The sequence below is a fragment of the Columba livia genome, chromosome Z (assembly GCF_036013475.1).
Source record: "Columba livia isolate bColLiv1 breed racing homer chromosome Z, bColLiv1.pat.W.v2, whole genome shotgun sequence".
Taxonomy (NCBI): domain Eukaryota; kingdom Metazoa; phylum Chordata; class Aves; order Columbiformes; family Columbidae; genus Columba; species Columba livia.
In genome coordinates, this window is record NC_088642.1 from 23,291,678 (window position 1) to 23,310,681 (window position 19,004).

The 19,004-nt window shown below is 36.8% G+C and overlaps 1 protein-coding gene across 1 annotated transcript in view; it reads right to left on the reverse strand.

Moving 5' to 3' along the window:
- Positions 1-19,004, reverse strand: part of OXCT1 (3-oxoacid CoA-transferase 1) — an 88,784-nt gene that overhangs the window by 11,908 nt on the left and 57,872 nt on the right. Inside the window, exons 14-15 of the mRNA XM_065047616.1 lie at positions 6,543-6,632; positions 766-846 (exon numbers count right to left, since the gene is read on the reverse strand). Coding sequence (XP_064903688.1) covers positions 766-846; positions 6,543-6,632 — 171 coding nt within the window. The remainder of the gene's footprint in view (positions 1-765; positions 847-6,542; positions 6,633-19,004) is intronic.

The window sequence follows — 19,004 nt, forward strand, 5'->3', positions numbered from 1 at the left end:
CTTTAAATTACAGTAGCAACACACCACCCGGAGAAAACAGATTCTACATCAGCACCTTTGATGCATTCTACTTAGTATGATAGATGGCTCACAGAGGACTACTCTAAGCCCTTAAAAATGTAAACATTGGTAATAAAAGGAGCGTGATTATAGCAAAAAACTTGAGTCACTTGTCCTTTGCTGAAAAGATTAACTAATGTAGTTTGAGCAGCAGCAACATCAGATGCTCACATGTGCTTGCACTGGACAGTACATTGCTTCACAAGTGGAATCAAGTAAGGAAAAAAGAATTAAAGCCCTACTACAGATACGGGTTACGTTTCTCTGAATGAGTCTAGCATACACCAAGAAAGACACTGATTCTCTGCTACGCGGTTGTTGCTCTACTAGAAAAAAAATGAGCTGTGAATAAAGCTGTTTTTGAGGATCTGCATCTCACATAGCAAATTTTCGGGAATGCTTTGGGAAAAACAAAGAGACACATACATTTCATACCTTTCATGTGTGGCATCTTTGTTCTGAAGGTGTCTAAGAGTATGGTCCAGTATGCTAGGTGTCAATGGTAAAAGCTTTAAAAGGAAAAATAGGAATGCCAAGACCTCTGGAACTGAACTTCAAGGGAATCTTTGCCCTTTATTGGTAAGAGATACCAAATATATTCTTCATTTTTACTAAGCTTTACTACTTTTGCTGAGTGTCCATTCTTAGGGATAGAGGAGGAAAGCATTGACAAAAAAAAAAAAAAAAAGAAGAAAAGTACTTTACCTTTTCTGTAATTATGCGGTTTACACATTGTTTCCCAGTAAGTGGTAAATTGCACTTTTCCAAGATTTTATGTGCGTTGCCCTGTGTTTAACAATATACAAACATTAATCAACTTACTCAGAATTTAAATATATACATGAAAAAGAAAAATCACAGCTGTAGCCATTCAGTGCTATTGAAACGTTCACTGTACTCAGAACACTCGTTCAATTCACTTCTCTGGCAGATTACATCTCTGGCATTTTGGGATGGTTATTACTTAAATCCCACATATAGGGACATGACTAATAAGAATCTCACTGTACCAATGAGCGGGCTCCTGAGTTTAGAAGTTCTGTGTACTTCTGCTTAAGAAGTTGCTTTTCCTCTGCAATGTGAGGATAACAAATACATGGGACCTCACCGATGACACAGAAAGGACAAAAATTGGGGAAAGACACTGCGGGCGTGACATTTCTCTGTCTTATACTTTATTGCAAACACTATATGCAGAATCAACCATATTCACAGGCATTTCAAATCCCCAGGGCTGAAGTGCATAGTCATGCTCTCAAAATGGTAGATTCAGTTTCTTTACCTACAATGGGATTCCCATCCCCTCCATTTCTCCAGGAAAGCCCAAAAGCAGACTAAGATAAGTGCAATATGTTCATTTTCAAGTGCTACACAGAAGTTCAATTATCTCTGTTTTAGACAGAATGAATTAGAAAGCAAATAAAGTAGAAAACAATTTATATTTATAAAATAGAATTTACTTTAAGGCACTTCCTTTTCTGGGGCCTCAAAAGGCAGCAACTCTAAATCCTGGCAAAAACATTACCTAATGAGAAGACAGAGCTTCTGACATGAGGTTGGGCAGGTAAGGTTTGGGTGGTGAGGTTTTTTGGGGTATTTTCCTCCTCTTTTTTTTTTTTTTTTCTTCTCCCTTTTGTTTTAAAAGGAGTTCACAAATGTCTTTAGATACTGCTAAATGAAATGTAGGCTGCAAGAGCACTGAATGAATATAAAAGAGATGGATCACTACATTTTAATCAGTATTTGTAGGCGTTTCACAGAGGTAGTATTAAATGCACATTTCTCCCATTACCACATGCTTTTTTTTTTCCTCTAATTATCAATTTTCAGTTATGCATTTCAAAACTCTCAGAGTATTACATCTCTCATTTAGCCATATGAACATGATTTTTTTAAACTTACAATCATCAGTTTGCCTTACTGCTTACTATAAACTCAGGAACCATCTCCAGCCATTTTGACTCCTGAGTGATAGCAAAATGAGCAATCCAAGTGCTTTTAAATTAATCTTCTTATATGAAGAACTATTTCTTCATTCTCATTCTAATTCTAATTACACCGGCAAAATCCACATCTGGTACCAAGGCAACCATTCTGATGAAACTAACTCACTCTTAATGAAAATAATTACTTGAATAGTGTTACTTCCAATTGGTCTACTTATCTCGTCCATCTCAAGGACCTTCTTGTGCACTTTGCCTAAAAGCCAAGATTAATCTGTGCTGTTTGTAATATCTTCAGAAACATATTAGGTTTACTTCTCAGCCATATGAAATGAAGTATCTCTTCCTGTTACTCAACTGAGACTGAAATGAATGGCCTTGCAGAGGTGACAGCTTGACCCTGAAAACTGATACATTCCAGCTTCTTAACACTCGAGCTGAAGATCATTGTACTACCAGTTAGCATTAAAGATGCCTTTTGGAAGACATCCATCACAATACTACCAGAATGGGAATCCCAATGGAACTGCATGAATTTTTACCATCTGAGTTTATATGGGATTTGTTCAGATAAGGGAAAAGACTGTTGTGTAGATACATAAAACCTTAAGGTGTTTCAAACTGCTTTCAGTCAAAAAAGCTGCTGTTGAAGAACAGAACTGTCTTTAACCTTGTAAAACACATTGAAATAAAAACTATTGCTGGTGAAAGGAGTTTTCAGTTCAGCGCTGCAGGTTCAGTCACATCCAAATCAAGTGCTTAAAATTAGTTTCCGTTCTATTTTTCTGAATGGTGCAGACAACTCATTTCACAACATGGACCAACTACCAGCCATTAACTTACTATGTTTTACAAAACAACTCAATGATGCCATCCATGGGGGTAGGAACTTGACTGTTTTTTCTCTTAGGCAGTATTTAGCAGATTAGGCACAGATGCACAGTGACTGTATAGAGATTAAATAACAACCTAATATGGTTATAAACAAAAAAAGCAATTTAGCAAAAATACATTAAGAAATACCATAATGAATTAGACTTAGGGTCCATTAACCAAGTGTCTCACAGCGGTTTAAGCATACGGAGCAAAAATTGAGCCACCCTTCCAGAGATATGCCCTCCTGGTTCCTGACATGCTGTGATGTACAGATTTCCCAAGCTAAAGACTCCTTTTGGGCAATGCTATTTAATTATAAGATCATAGAAACATTTTGGTTGGAAAAGACCTTTAAGATCATCAAGTCCAACCGTTAACCTAGCACTTGAATGTATTTGCCTCCCTGAACTGGCAGAATTCACATTAACCCCCAAAATTGGTTCACAAACCTACAAAGCTAAAAGTATACCTGGTATCTCTTAAGTTCTACATACTTTCCAGCAGACATCTTGCTTCTGCCTATATAATCCAATAAAAGTGTTGACGGGAACAGTGACTCCTTCCATTTCTTCTAGATGAGGCTCACAGAAAATATCTGCTATTAGACTCCAAGCTCTTACACTACTTCAAAAGGCAGGTCTTCTCATGGCTTCTGCCTTGTTCAGTACCATGTACTCCTCATGGCACTATGAGCATGCCTACTAAGTGGCAGAAATTAGCTGCTCAAGAAGTGAAGAGCAGGCTCCTTTGCCATTTTTAGCTTCCACTTGTTCCATATCGTCCAGAACTTGGTTTTGGTGTTCTTTCATTCATTTCAGCACATACCGCATATTCCCTGCCCGGGCAGAAGCAGCACAGTCCTCTACATATGCATGTGGCACTCCCAGCCAGCTCTGAGCACAACGTACACATTCGTTATCTTCCATATGTCTCCTTGTTGTATTTGTTTTCACACAGGAGGAAGAGTGTCATTAATGAACTTAACCTCACAAAACAGTGTAGTCCGTCTCATACAAACTTAATTCTCTGAGCTCCTGCATCATCCTGCCAATCGTCTTCAACTTCATTAGCTGCCTACGAAAAATGCTTCTTCCCATCTTAGAAATGCTAGTTGCTAATTTCATTTCACTATCCCTATGTCTTTTATAAGGCAGCAACTAGCCATTCTGCATCCTTTTTCTACATGCCCTTATTGTTTTCTGTCTTTCTATGCTACCTTTCCTCAACAGTGCTTCCTAACCTGAAGAGTCCTCTGCAAAACTCATTTCATGTTCTATCAGCTTTCATCTGTACCTTTTGTCTTTCATTACATGTAAAAATTTATGTAATTACAAAATGTAAAAAATTTGGATCAGAGAGCATGTAGTTTTATTTATAATATACTGCATATAGGAGTTTAAAAAGAGGAAATTTTGAGTATTTATTTGACTGTTGAAAGAGATACTAGTTTCATCCAAATAATTAAGTGTACATTTTATTTTGCCTGCATTGCAAGAACTCAGACTATCACTATGTATAAAAACTGCAACACGTACTGAAAGGAGAATACACTTTTAAACTCCCATTAAACTTATTTCAATGTTTATCAAGCCATTACTATTATACAAAAGACTTGAAAATAATTGAAAGATCCTTCACAAGATCAGAAATCAGATAAAACCAACTGCATTAACTACCTATTGCAGCAACTCTTGAATGTGTTCACTGAAGGTACCGTGCTTTCCACTGTATTTCCATCCATCCAATCTATTGATATACGGGAGACTTTGGTGTCTAATAATAGATTTCTTATTGTTTATTTGGAAAAAAAGATGTTAACAATGTCCCTACACTAAAAGGCCAGCAGACACAACAGATTGTAACAGTACATGCAGACATGTATTTAGCTCAGTAGCACACCGGGTTCTGAGCAGGACAAAAGATTGCTCCTGTGGCACATAGATACAGATGAAATAAGTCTGTGAGAAAATCTTTGCTGCAAAGTATTAAAAAGCCATTAATATAAAATAGGCTCTGTAAGAAGCAGTCACCCTTACAAAAGGCTTCTGACTATCAGAATGAGTCTCATGGATGCTATATTTATTTCTTAAAATAAACAAATAGACAAAGAAAAACACCATAGAGGAGCACCTGAAAAATGTAACACCAGCTTTGGATTTCCAAACACAAGATTTTCATATTTCATCTTCTTCACTTCTGAGCAAACAAAAAACAGCACTATGAAGACCCCCAAAAAGAGGGTAAGTAAGAGGAAAGAGCACCAAGAACAGCCTCCATTTAAAAATAAGAATAAAATGAAAAATCACGCACAGTTTAGTTTTGCAGTGCCTTCTCAGAAAAGCAGAAGAAGTAACTTATGAAGGCCTATAACGGTCTCTCTAGAAGTCCACACCAGGCATCCCATGTACAGCAGAGCCCAAGCTATGTATATATATGCCAAAATAAATGTCTATGCCTGGATTGTTTGTAACAGTGAATCTATCCCCAGTAACTAGAAATTTAGCATTAATATTTATTCAGATCACATTAATACCTGAAGTACGTATCTGAGCAAATGGATAACTACATACTCAGTTTTTGGAAGGCTGTGATAGGGATGTGAGTATATCGATGAATTTGCTTTGCACTTTTGTTTTCTTATTTACAAATATGCACACTCAAACTACTGGATGAGACTCAGTCCTGCTGCTGCAAATGTGCCTTTTGAGATCACAGCTTAGGATAAATTGTAAAACTATTACAGTTTTCAACAATTTTTTTTAAACTGAAAATTCATTCTTCAAATCACATTTTAAAGCCACACAAATGTTAATATATTTAACTTTCATATTTTCATATTTACTATAGCTTACCATGCAAATCCCTTATGCTTCTCTTTATGCATTCAGATTGGGACATGATCTTGAAAAATACATAACTAATTCTTATTGTAGGCATACAAGGAATTTGGAATAACAGAAACACAGATATTAAAAAAAAGGTTCATTTTTAACTATTCGGTATAGTTCCCTGAAAAGAGATTTTTGTCCTTCAGTCCATTTTTCTCATGGTTTGGACAGTACCATTTCAGAAGTTTAAAATGACAAGTTTCCTATGACCTTCTGTAGGAGAAAGTTTATGTCTATAAAATTCCCCCCACAAAGAAGTCTCTAGATGAACCTCTATCAAATAATGATGCAAGCCAGCCTGCATCTCATCATACCAGAAAGATCTATTCTATTAAGCTGTCAGTACCAATTTGACTGACAACTTCAAAGGTAAATATCTTTCCATCATAACAAGTATTTAACCACGGGGACCTCATTTTTCATATTATTCTGAGGTGAAGAGTAAAACCTCCGGGGTACCATCTACTATACCTCAGGCAATTGCCACTTCCATTAAATTTGCATGAAGTAAATAAAATATGTTTGCAGCTTTTAAACATCAAGTTAATATTTCATTTTTTCCACGGTGCATGATTCACTTACAAGAGGAAGGAATGATACTAGCCTTGCCCCCTGTTGCATCTCCATAATAACTAAAAGCAAGCTGTCAAAGTAGGAGAATAAATGTAAAATCTGTTGTTTATTTTTTTCTTCTTCTCTCTTTTTTTTTTTTTTTTTTCTTTTTTTTCAGTATGGCACAAAACACCTTTTAGAAAGAAGAAACAAAGGGCCTTACCTTGGCTGAGTGCTCCATGGTGACAACCACTTTGGTCTGCGCACTGGACACCAGGTCCATGGCACCCCCCATTCCTTTCACCATCTTGCCCTAAAATTAATTTTTATTAGAAATGTAATATTTTTACTGTTTAAAAAAAACCCATCATATATATCTATATATCTATATCTGCAATGACAAGACAAGATATTCACACTTTCCTCATCCTTTGCTGCATAGAGAGCCGACCTATTTAATCACCACTGTATTCAAACACTAATAGAGCTTCACCAGAGCAAAAACAGTTGTTTTATTCTAGGCCCTATATGGTGCCAATAGAAGAAGAATGATGAGTAGAATAAGTATCCACTGTCATGGCTGGTGCCCTGGGTTGTAACTTAAATCTGAGTGCTACCATGTTGGAAGCCCCAACATCCAGGAGCTATAAATTTAATTCCAATGGTTCTGATATTAGAAAACCAAAGTGTCCATTCTCCTGTTGACAGAAATGCCATTAGTTCTTCAAAAGAAACCTTTGCTTATGAAATTTAGCAACAAGAACATCTGAGCATTCTGCACCTGCCAGTTTAGAAAGCTATGACTTGTATCACTGTATCAACATAAACCGATCTTTTTGTTCTCTTCCAGATGTTTGTGGATGTCATTTCAGAACATGAGCAAGTGAATGAATGTGGATCAGCATTCCCTTCTGTTTGTCTCTCAAACCAAGCAATGGTCTCTGCCTCTGTGGCTCGTTCTATTAGAGTGTCAGAATTTCACCTGTGGCCACAGCAGCTACATTATGGCTTCATGTCCTCTACTTTTACTACCATAATGCTACCCCTGTCTGCTTCCCTCACCTTAAACTTAACACATCTGATCTCAGAAGGTAAGAGGTACTAACTTGGCAAACTTCTGCTAGGAAATGACCATAAGTACAAAGTCCTATTGGTACGAGCAGAGCAGTCATTTTTGGACAACAAGCACTAGACCCCAAAAAACAAATACATAACAACCTCATATGCCGCTCTAGAGTTGCCGAGGAGGGCAGAAAGGGGAGTGGAACATCAAGGCATCTGCATGATGGGAGAAGTTAGTAAGAAGCACAAGCCAAGGAATTTTACAGATTAAAATAAATTAATTTCTGTCTCAAGTGTTTTGTATTTGTTCTTTTTTGACTGGTTATTATCTGTAATTAAAATAAATTATGGACTGTAATACAATGTACACTATTTTATATATGAAACCTAAAAGGCTATGGTTAAGTTAAACAACTGGAAAATTTCCTTGTGTGAAGCCTTTCTCTCACGCCTCCTTTTATCAGCTATGTAGTTCAGTACCTTACTAGTATCAGTACCTATTGTCTGTGATTTAAAACATATGGAAAAGACTTATGTCCTTAAGCTGCCAGACCAGCAACTTACTGGTACCTTGATCACTATAGTCTCTTGTTCATAATAAAGGGAATATGCTCACATACCCCCCAAAAAGTAATCATATTTCCTTACTGTTTTAAATCACATCTTCCTATATATATAAACAACTCCTTTGGAATTTCTCATGTCAGATTAGTATTAAATATGAACCACACTAATTAATATTACTACTAAATATTTCTTTGCAAATACAAAGCTAAAATTATGAGAGGATTTACCTCTGTCCAGAACTTCCTAGTACTGCTTAGACCATTCTCCACCCTACCAGGAAATTCAGAGACTGCAGTGACCTCTCATCTGCCTGCCAGGGTCTCAATGACAAGATAATGTGGAGTAGCGAAAGACGATGGATTATCTCCCCAGTAACTCAGAACAGGTTTGTACTGAGGATTATGCTATCAATACACCTATTCTGACAATGCCATTAGTACATTTTCAAAGCCTTTTAGCTCTATTGGCTAGTAAATAGCTAGGAAATATCTGAATATATAAGTGCCAATGAAGGACAATGGCAGATCTACTGCTGGAGCAGCTGTCATACAGGACTGAGAGACTTCATCCCTTTGTGTACATAGAAGCAGGAAAATGCAAATTAAGTTGAAGAGAGGGACTTAGGGACCTTTAAATTGCTACATCTGCTCTTCCTTTTAAAGCAAACATACCCCTCACCATAGGGTGTCTGGTAAAGCAAATTAATTAAGCATTAATTCCAAATACCCAAGTAATTCCACGCTTTTATTTTGAGGAATATCCAAAAGCCTAAGAGCCTTTACATGACTCTCAGTGCATCTACTAAACTCCCACAACTTGCACTTTCCCCCACACCATAGCCTGGGGGCTGACTGTATCCCAAATTTGAATAAAAATGCTCAAGACTAAAAGATGGTTCCCAAAAGACATTTTGTTCGTTTTTGCCTAGGATTAGCATGCAGACTGAAACAGTTTTGATATTTAGAAACACTGCACATTTAAAAGCAACAACTAATTTCTGTTTCTTTTAAATTTTAATAGCATAGTTAATCACATCTGACTTAAGTGGGATGGTTTTATTTGAATATTTTGCATATAATATGCAGTCTGTCATAAAAATACTTTCTCCTCTCCTGAAGACTGCTTGCAACAGCCACCTCTGCTGTGGAATCTTTGAGAATAACTAATTTTGATTTCTAATGCTGGATACTAGCTGAAGTGGGAACTATGCACTGAATTTCAAACAATTCATGGAAATTTTTGTTTATTTTTGATTGAACAGGGCAAATTGCAGGCAGTAAAACTGTTCACTCTTGGTTACTGGATAAGGCATTTGAGTGTAAAGTAATAACCTGTACAAAGCTCAGTTGTTTTAGACAATTAATTAAAAAAGGAAGTATTTCAACCAAGCAACTGCTAAATTATGTTTCGAGGTTTCCTGCTCCTTACCATGTTTGTAAGGCTCAGGATTTGCATGCTTCCCCCCACTTATTTAAGATTATTTTTGTTAGTTCCAAGTTACATTGCTGGTACTAGCTTAAGAAACCAGAAGGACTTAGGTCAGCGGCAGAGCACTGGTAATGTGAAGGACCATTATAAAGCTCTCTTCATCAGCAACACCTTGAAGTGAGAAGAAAAGCTTTTTGAATTAACCATGTGCTTCCTGTGAGGTCCAATGTTGGCAACACTTACACAGAGGCTTAGGTAGAAGAACAGAAACAAGCTGACAGCTTCCTTGTAGCTCTTTTGTTCAAACAGTTACTATAAAAGGTACATATTGCAGAGAGGAATTCTTTCTCTGTTGTACTTCATCATCAATTCTTGCTAAGTCTCAATCCAAATATGTAAGAGGTGGAAAGTCACGGACCTGCTGGTTTTTGTTGTTGTTGGTTGCTTGGTTTTGGTTTGGTTTTTGTTTGTTTGTTTGTTTTTAATTACAATATTCAGCTCTTCCGCTTTCTCACAGTCATAAAATCCCACTAAATTAGGGGAAATTCTTATAATTCCTACTTATTGCAGAAAAAATTTTCTTTTTATTGTGGTGATGTGGTATCTTCAAGAAAATATGAGAGAAGGGTATATATTTTCTCATCTGATGTTTTCATATCTGAACACCATTTGAGTGGTCAAAATACAACATTAAAGAGCCTGAGAAAGTAATACAGCCTAATAGTGATTCCTAAACAGAAACATTCCTGTTGGTTTGGTCACCTGTGGCATCCCACACAATCTATGTCTTTGCAGCAGAAGATTGCCAGTCATCTGAGGTGGGGAAAACAGTCAAGATACTTCCACAATGGTATTGTAAGCTAGAAAGACGCCTAACAAGCAAGAAATAATTTAGAAGAAAATCCAAACAGATTAAAAAGAGGTGGCTGAGGGAAAAAAAGCAAAACTCTGGAGCCCTCAAACACTATTAATATTAAGGTCTTGAATCCATGCTGGTGTTTTATACCCTTCCTCTGTATTTCCAGGGAGAATTTTTCTTCCATAGTTGAATGTTACAGCTACTACCAACATCACAGGATAATATACATCTGAACTGATCTCGTCATGTTAAAAGAACATAATTATTTGAAGCAAACACATATCACATCAACATTACAGCAAAGCATATGCTAATGACATGTTCAAGAAACAGTGAAAACTTTTAAGTGATAAATGCAGTATTAAGGACTAGAATGCAGATGGAAATAAAAGCATGAATAATTTAACTTAAAACTGAATATCAAAGGACAGCCAAAGTGAAAATGTACACGTGTTTGAAAAGGAACAGTGCTACTTCCCTGTTGAAGAGTCCTTGCCCGTGTTGCCAATTTCACTAATAAAGTATTAAGTAAATAGCGTTTAGTCTGAAATTTCTCTTTCCCTCCATTAAATAAAAAAAATAATACATATGCCTCACACTATGCCGAAAGTTAGTAGAACCACTTTTCTAAACACTTTTACAGAATGTAATGAATGCTTCTAGTTTAAACTACAGGCCTCATGCAGGCTTCCTATCCAATCTGAATTTTCAAGCATCCCCCTGGAATACCTTGAAGAAGCTACCTAGGATGAGAGAGTAAAGATTTTAAGAACACCAGCATGGCCTCTGATGGTCACAGACACAGACTAGTTGTCAGGTACAGCATTCAACACTGGTCTCAGTTTCCTTATGAAAGGAAATAATCAGGTTGTGCCAAGGACAGCTACTAAAATTCAGAGCAACTGGAACAGTATGAACTCCACAGAGAAAAGCAGAAACGAAGGTAATGCAGTGGATACAAGACACCTCCATCACCACCATCAATGGTGCTAATGCTGCAGTGAAAAGGATGAACTTAGAACCCCTTTGTAGGTTTCTGCTCTGCCCCTGTGTGGTGTCTGCACCAACAGACATTAGTCGCACAGGGCTCCCTCTCCATACACGTACTGTCTGTCTTCACAGGTGTGCCAGCTTCAAAGGACATGCACAGCACAGGTAAGGTGGTCATCAGAGCCACTTACAATTAGTTAACTAAAATACCCCATCAGTTGCTGTGGGGTTAGATGTGGTTGCTTCGCGGTTTTTTGTTTGTTTGGAGCGGTGCATATTAGCACGGATCTCAGCTTTGTAAGAAACAAATAACAAACAGAAGGTAATATTAAAAATATATATATGCATAAACCTACTCTAACTACAGAAAACTGTAGATGACAATCCTACACCCATTGCTAATAGTCCTGTCCAGTGTTTAAAGGAAAGGCAGGTTTATAGTTGATTCTAAATCAAAAGGCACAACTCTTCCAGATTTCACTTTCCATTTCTTCAGTGGAAAAGACTGGATGAAGACTGTATCAAAAAACACAGATAAAGCCGAAGATTACATGTTCTGAAAAATACTTCCTTGTCCTCTTGTCCACTAACTTTAGTCTTTATATGTCACAACTACAGAATTATTGTAATTATACTGTCAACTATAACAGCTAGATTAGATTTTAGAGTATGACAAAAAAAAATTACTAAGAAACACAAGGAAATAATTTACGGGATTTTTAAATCAGTAGAGTTGGTAATGCAACAAAACAACAAAGAGTTGATACTGACTGAATGCGATAGAACCAAGCACACTCTATATGCATAGCGGCATGAAGATATCTTTTAAAGGATGTCCAAAATAAAGATTTAGTTGTATGGCTTAGCCATAACCAGATAAGTCCTAACATACATGCATAGTGGAAAGTAAAATCGAAAAGTAAGTAAAATTTTTGAAAGAATGGAACCTAAGTCCTTGAGTCACTGATACTTTTTGGCAAAATTTATTAATAATTCTTCCCTAAAAGATAGCATACACAAATATGTCCACTAACTATATTTTTATTTTTACTTTCCATAATCAGAAAATTTAGGTAGCATAAAATATGTGCAAAGAAAATTTGTCAGATTTTTTTCCTTTATTCTCCCATAAAACTAACTTGAAAAAACTGTTGGCAACAAATTCAAATGACTGAGTGAAATTCAAATGAGTACACTGAGAAACTGCCATCTCAGGAGCCTCTCAAAACAGCCTGTGACATGCTTCACTGAAATGGATTTTCTTTGCAGTGATTAATGTTATTTCAGTGTAATGGGACAGTTAAGCCTTCCATTTACTTTTGCATACCATTTCCAAAACACACAGCATAGCATGCAATAATTAAACACTACTGCCAATATAATACTAGTCTCACTTGGAAGTGATGGTTCCATATTGTAGTCACAATTGTTGCCACTAACCCCCAGATCAGGAGTCTTTTGACATATGCTTGCATTTTTGAGATAGGCAGAATTTCTTCAGCTGCTCTCATTATACAGTTGCCTAATGCATAGCTGCCACTTACCACATTGAAAATTTAAGAGTATGAATAAAGTATGAACAGTGAGCTCCTACACTCCTTCCATGCAGTCTGAAGAGACATAAAGACAAACAAAACCGACAGCAGAAGAAACACTCAAGAAAGTGGAAGAAGTAGAGCTAACACAATACTCTCCCTTTCTCCTTTGAGGCTCCAGAACTCTTCCAATGGTGGTAATTATGCATGGGTTCTGCAGGGCTTCCCAGCACATGTTTGTTGTATCAGCAGTAAGCTGATAAACTACTTCAGATTTCATTCCAAGACACGTGTTTGAAAAAAACCTAGTACGCTGTCATATTAAAATAAAATCCCATTGAAATGTAGATTTCCAAGGAGACTCTAGGTAAATGCAGGTCCTGCCCTTCCCCTTTGTTCAGTTGCTACTGTATAAACCCTACTAACTCATGAGCTAGACATCAGACTATTTCACAATACTACTAAGAGAAACCTTGCCATTCAGCTAAATTAACCTGCAGATTTCCTATTCATAATTTATCTGATTTGTAGTGCTTAATTCATTTTACAGTTAATAGTTAAAATCTATTTCTTAAAATTTCTTGCAATGCTGTATAACTTGAAACAAAACTCTGACAATTAGATGTACTCAGTGCAACAGAACTACTGGAAGAAAAGAGTTACTAGACAGCATGTTTGGATTCAAAAAGAAAATACACCTTATGCAAAAGCAATCCTAGTCAAGCAAAGTTGCAAACAGCCTGCAACAGAGATCCTTGGAGAAGACATATACTACCTTCAGGCATTCAGGGATACATGTCCTTGCATCATTTAACACTGATAATTTCAAGTCAGAAAAACTCTTGCTGTGGAGCCTTCTGTTCTCAGGTTTGGTACTACAAATAATAACAAAAAACAAAGCCAGAAACCCCCTCCTCCAGTCACATACTCAGCTGCCTTTTGTCAGTTTACTTTAATTTTTAAAATGTCTCTACCAAAGAACACGCAGTTTACCTCATGGTCAAAGTGTCCAAAACTGCACAAATATGTACTGTCAAGGTCTGTAGAAAAACTACCAACAATGCATAAAATTCTATCCCTAACATCTTAGGTTATACTGACCTCTACAGATGGTAAATGAAAAGATTTATTACCAAATTTTAATTTGGTTTGCTCATGTCTCCTTTTCAGATAATCTTTTTTGATAAATCTTAGAATTTTTGTATCATTTTTCTTTCAATTTATTTCATTACTAATGCTTTAATCCTTTACCTTTGGCTACTCCAAGTCAGAGCACTAAAAATTGAGACTGCTGCTTCTAAACTTCAAGGATTATTTATTTCTTTATTTATTTCCCTGAACAATCCAGATTTATGTATCCAAACTGCATCACCCTGCACAAATTACATCACCCTCTTGCTCAGCCCCCTAACAACATTACCTTAGCTATCAAAACATGAATTTTATACTCCAGCAGAAGAATATACAAAGCTAGAGTTAATTTTCTTGCTCAAAATTGTATTTGGTTTATACTGTTTGCATGGAATAGAGATGTTAAATAGTATCAGTGTCAGTATCATCCCTGAGGCTGTTGTTTGTTAACTGAACTGCTGACCATGAGGCTTTGAGCCCGGCAGTTAGGAAATCGCCAGCTTCCTTGGCATGTTTGGATGTATCCCATCTGTCCTCCTGGACTTCCACATGTCCAGGTTACTTAATCAGTCCTTTTCTACTCTGGATTCTGTCCACCCTCTCCCAGATTCTACCATTAGCTGTACTGACCACACCACTAAAGTCTAAGGCAAAGATCTCCGCCTTCATCCAGAAGTACATTACCCTCTAATTAATTACATGCTTCATAATTATGTTTTTTATCTGTATCAAGTTTCTGCCTACTGAACTGTGATGACACAGACATTTCATCCATTTTGCTCATTCCGACTGATCAACTTGCAGCTGCAGGACTCCTCCACCACTGGTTCAATGTTTTTTCTGCTGGTACATTATGTCAGAAGTATTAGTAGTTACATGATTAACACAGTTTAATGGCTAAGGGATGTTCAGAAATGCACACTACAATAACAGAACACCTGGTGTCACAGGGGAACATTTCAGAAGTTCTTGTGTTCTGTTTTGACCTAAGTCCAACTTCTGATATATTTTACAGAGGCAACCAGAGACACATACTTTCCCGAAGGCTGTAGAAAATAAAGCAGTATTTTGTAGCAAGGTGTAGCCACCAGAAAGGCAGCAGAAACTGTTTCATAAAATGTTTCTATTCTGAGGGTGTCTAAAAGTCACCAGTAGAAACAAATTACAAATAAAGCAAGTAAGGGGCAAGGAGATGCGCAGTCAATCCCACAACTTTTAAAATCCAAAGTGAGACAATTTAAACTGCTACTGGAGCCAGGACCACTGTGGCAGTGCATCCTCATTCTGCTGCTCTGCAGATGCAGTGAAGCTGCCCTGCCAGCAGCAATTTCTGACAGCAGCTTGAGAGACAATGATAGGTCAGATTCTGTGTTCTTCACCGACACAGTGAAATGTGTAGCTCCCAGCAGCCACAGGCTCCCATCTGCTCTGACCTGTCTGCCCTACTCCATAGCCATGTCCTCAGCATTTCTCTTCCACCTCTCTTGGCCACCTTCTCCCAGCTTCCCTCTATTCCCAAAGGCTCCTCAGAAACTTGCCACCTCCTGCTTCTTTCCCTCCCCAGACACCCTCTTGTTCGTTGGAGAAATATAAAATGGAGGAATACAAAAAGCCATTAAGTAGTAGTGCTTAATGGAACAACACTACCAATAAATGCCAGTGTTTAGGAAGTAACTTCTGCCTTAGCAAACAGCATTGTTTACTGTATGTGCTTAGAATATTCTCACCCTCTTCTTCCTTTACTCAAGGGATTTTCCTCTCCATTACAAATTACCAGACAAGAGCAAAGAGAGGGCTGTAATTATTCCAATGAGCCTTCCTTAGCTCAGTTTTTAATAATAAGTGCAAGTAAATACATGCATGCACACACTAGGTCTCAAGCATTCTCTTATTGGAAGAAAAGGATAGCTTAATGATGGTACTTTTTCAAAACACAAAATTCAGAGTTATTACTTGCCCATGAAATAATGGTGAATATCGTCACTCCAAGAACCCAAAAGCTACAGCATATAAGAAATACTTAAACCAAACCTAAATGCAAAGAGAAGTGAAATATGTTACAATAAAATACAGCTTAGAGTGTCCTTACACTATGAGCTTTCAGCAAAGTTGATCTTTGCATCACCCCCCACAAATCTTTTGACTAAGAAAAGATGTGTCTCATTCAGGTTTCAACTCAGCTGCAGATAATGTATCATCTTATTTACAGGAAAAGCAGGAAGAACTGAATGCCTACATGCTGGTTAATCCCATTTAAAATCTGTACTGTAGAACAGCAGTAACACATCAGCAAATCAGATTAAGAATCATCTGACCAATAGATCTCAAAACGAAGTAACCAAAGCGAAATGATTGCTGGTTGGAAATGCTCCTGGCTGAATTTATGTCATCAGGCATATTTACTCACAAGTAAATACAAAGTCTGCAAAATAAATTTTCCTACAGTAAATGGTTATTTAGAGTGGCAAATGAGGATTGCAAAAAGTCACAGGGAACCATATAGTGTATGCTAGTAAAAATGTACATCTCAAAGGTAACAAAAATGCAAAAAAAAGCTATCCAAAGTTGTGGTTTATATGTTCTTGTTTTGAAAACGTATGTGTTACTCATAAATTTTGAGCTGAACACAATGGAGAGGTACCTTCACAACGAAAATAAGAAATTTCAGATATGGAAAATAATGCCCTTGATATGCATTTAGAACTAAAACCAGCATCTTCTAGAGACCCTAAAGCATTGAAGGATGGAATATGTAAGTTTGCACAGTTTTGAGAAAAAACTTAGAATACAAGCTAAGCTTCAATGTTTCAATAAATATGTTTGTAAAGCTGGCATGAGAAAATGGCAATACATCTTGATTTTAACTGCAAGTTTTAATTTAAAAAGTCCTGCAACTCTATTTACAAATACTATGAAAAGTAACAACCCTAAATACTGCTCACTAAAATGCTTTGAAGCACAGCAGGAAGGTTCTAGGAAAAGCCAATGGGAGTGGAAGTTAAAATTAAACTGAAAATACAGCACAATGGGATTGAAAAAGAAAACAAGTGATGAATTTTTCCAGCTCATGACACTACTTTTTGAGAATGAATGCTATAGTGAATAGCTTTTAGATTCAACACAGATGTAACTGCATGAAATTTTATATGTTGAGATACCAATATGGTCAGTTGAATTTACTGTGATTTTTTTTGCCTTAAAATCTATCCACTGATTAATCAGGAGTTCCTTTTCTCAAATATTTTAGCTTCATAAGCTATCACTAGAGATGCATTTTTGCTGGTTTACTAGGAATACTTCAAAGCAGGAATCTTTATTTATGACTTGTTCACCTGTATATTTTGAAGAATGCTTCTCTTGCCACTTCAATTTACAAACGCAATGAAAAAGCAAACATACCAATTCTTCCTACATAAAATTCAACCCACCCCCTTCTGCTCTTCAATAGGCATTTCAGAAGCAGCTGAAGTGAACAGAAGGCTTTACCAGGTGCAGGAACATGTAACACTGCTTTTGCAGGACCAATGGATTGTCAAAGCAGAAAATCTCAGGAATTAAGTAATCTTGAATATAAAAAATAGTCTAGTCTATATTTTTGCAAAAATATAAACAGAATCTCAGTTTAAAGCAACCCAGTTAAACCAAACCCACAATTTATCTGACAACTGGAATAAAGAAATGCACAAATTAAAATCATCTCAAACTGTGCCTATAAGAAAAATCTAAATATTATTTACAAAAAAAAAAAAAGAGTTTATACTATAACAAACTACCTTTTCTAGTCTATCTTCAAAATTTTCACAGAGAATGTGATCATACAGAATAATTTTTAAAGCCACTATGTAAGCAAGTAACTTCTACCTGTATAACACATCATAGCCACCACAAGTTAATGTGAAGTATATGCTTTCACAAAACCAGAGCTACTTCATCTAGTAAGAGAGTAGCTCTCAGAGTGACATGAAGGAAAGAATTTCCCAGTCAGCTTCCCCATGACATATACCTGCAGTACTGTACTCACAGTGTCAATTATGCACATCTATTTACATCAATCATCTGAAAAGAATACAGCTTACTAAAAGTAAGCTTTTTAAAGTTAGCTATTTGAAATACATAATTTGAGTTTGGGTGATTTGTCATACCTCTGAGATGCAGAGCCATCGCTAAATCAGATTAATTCTGATTTTAGTTACCTAAGGTAACTCCTTGAAAAGTTATACTATCATACTTTTGCCTTGGCTGAAACAGCAAACCTAGAGTTAAAAATGTAAACTGATTTATCCCTTATATATCAAAGTGCGTGTGGGTTTCTCCATAGAGACCCCTCTCCTTATTTTGGATTCTAGTGACAAGTTCTTGTAGCTCAAGAGAAAAAAATAAATTGGAATTGGACATTGCAAAGCTAACTGTCATTTCCTTAATGCACTTCATACTTGGATTCTTACAGTGTATCTCACCATCACATTGTTTAAAACACACAGTTCTAACAAAAGACATAAAACAGCAATAGAAGAGCACACACAGGATCCCAGAGTGATGCACTTAACAGCAGCATCAATTTTCAGGCCAAATATTTCACAATAATAACTTGACAAAATTGCAAGTAGAAAAGTCTTGAAAAAGCCAGCACTTTTATCAGTGGAGTCTGAAAAGATCTAACCAGCACTAGTGCATCTGTTCTTAGCTGTGTGACAACACCAGGTTGTGCTGTGAGAACATCTAAGGAAGACTGTTTTCTTATTAATTTATGCCCTATGTGTCATATTGGAACCAAGCCATAACCCCATCACATCCCTTACAATTGCTCACACAGACACCTGGCACAGTCCTTCAGATAACCCTTTTTCCCACATCTGCCTGTACAGACACTGCCTTTGTCCCCTCTTGCTACAGCGGTTTATGTTTGAGCCACTGCCCCATGACTTGAGCATTCGCAGGCTTGCTGGAGAAGTCACACAGACTGTGGGCTCAACTAACGCTTCTCCAGGAGATAGGACATTAATTGGTTTTTTTTCCCGCTTCCACTCATCTTTCTAAGACTTTCCTGAGACCTTCAGCACTGCTCAGACAGATAGAAATGTGCCTCATTACCTTAAAACAGGCTAAAAAAAAT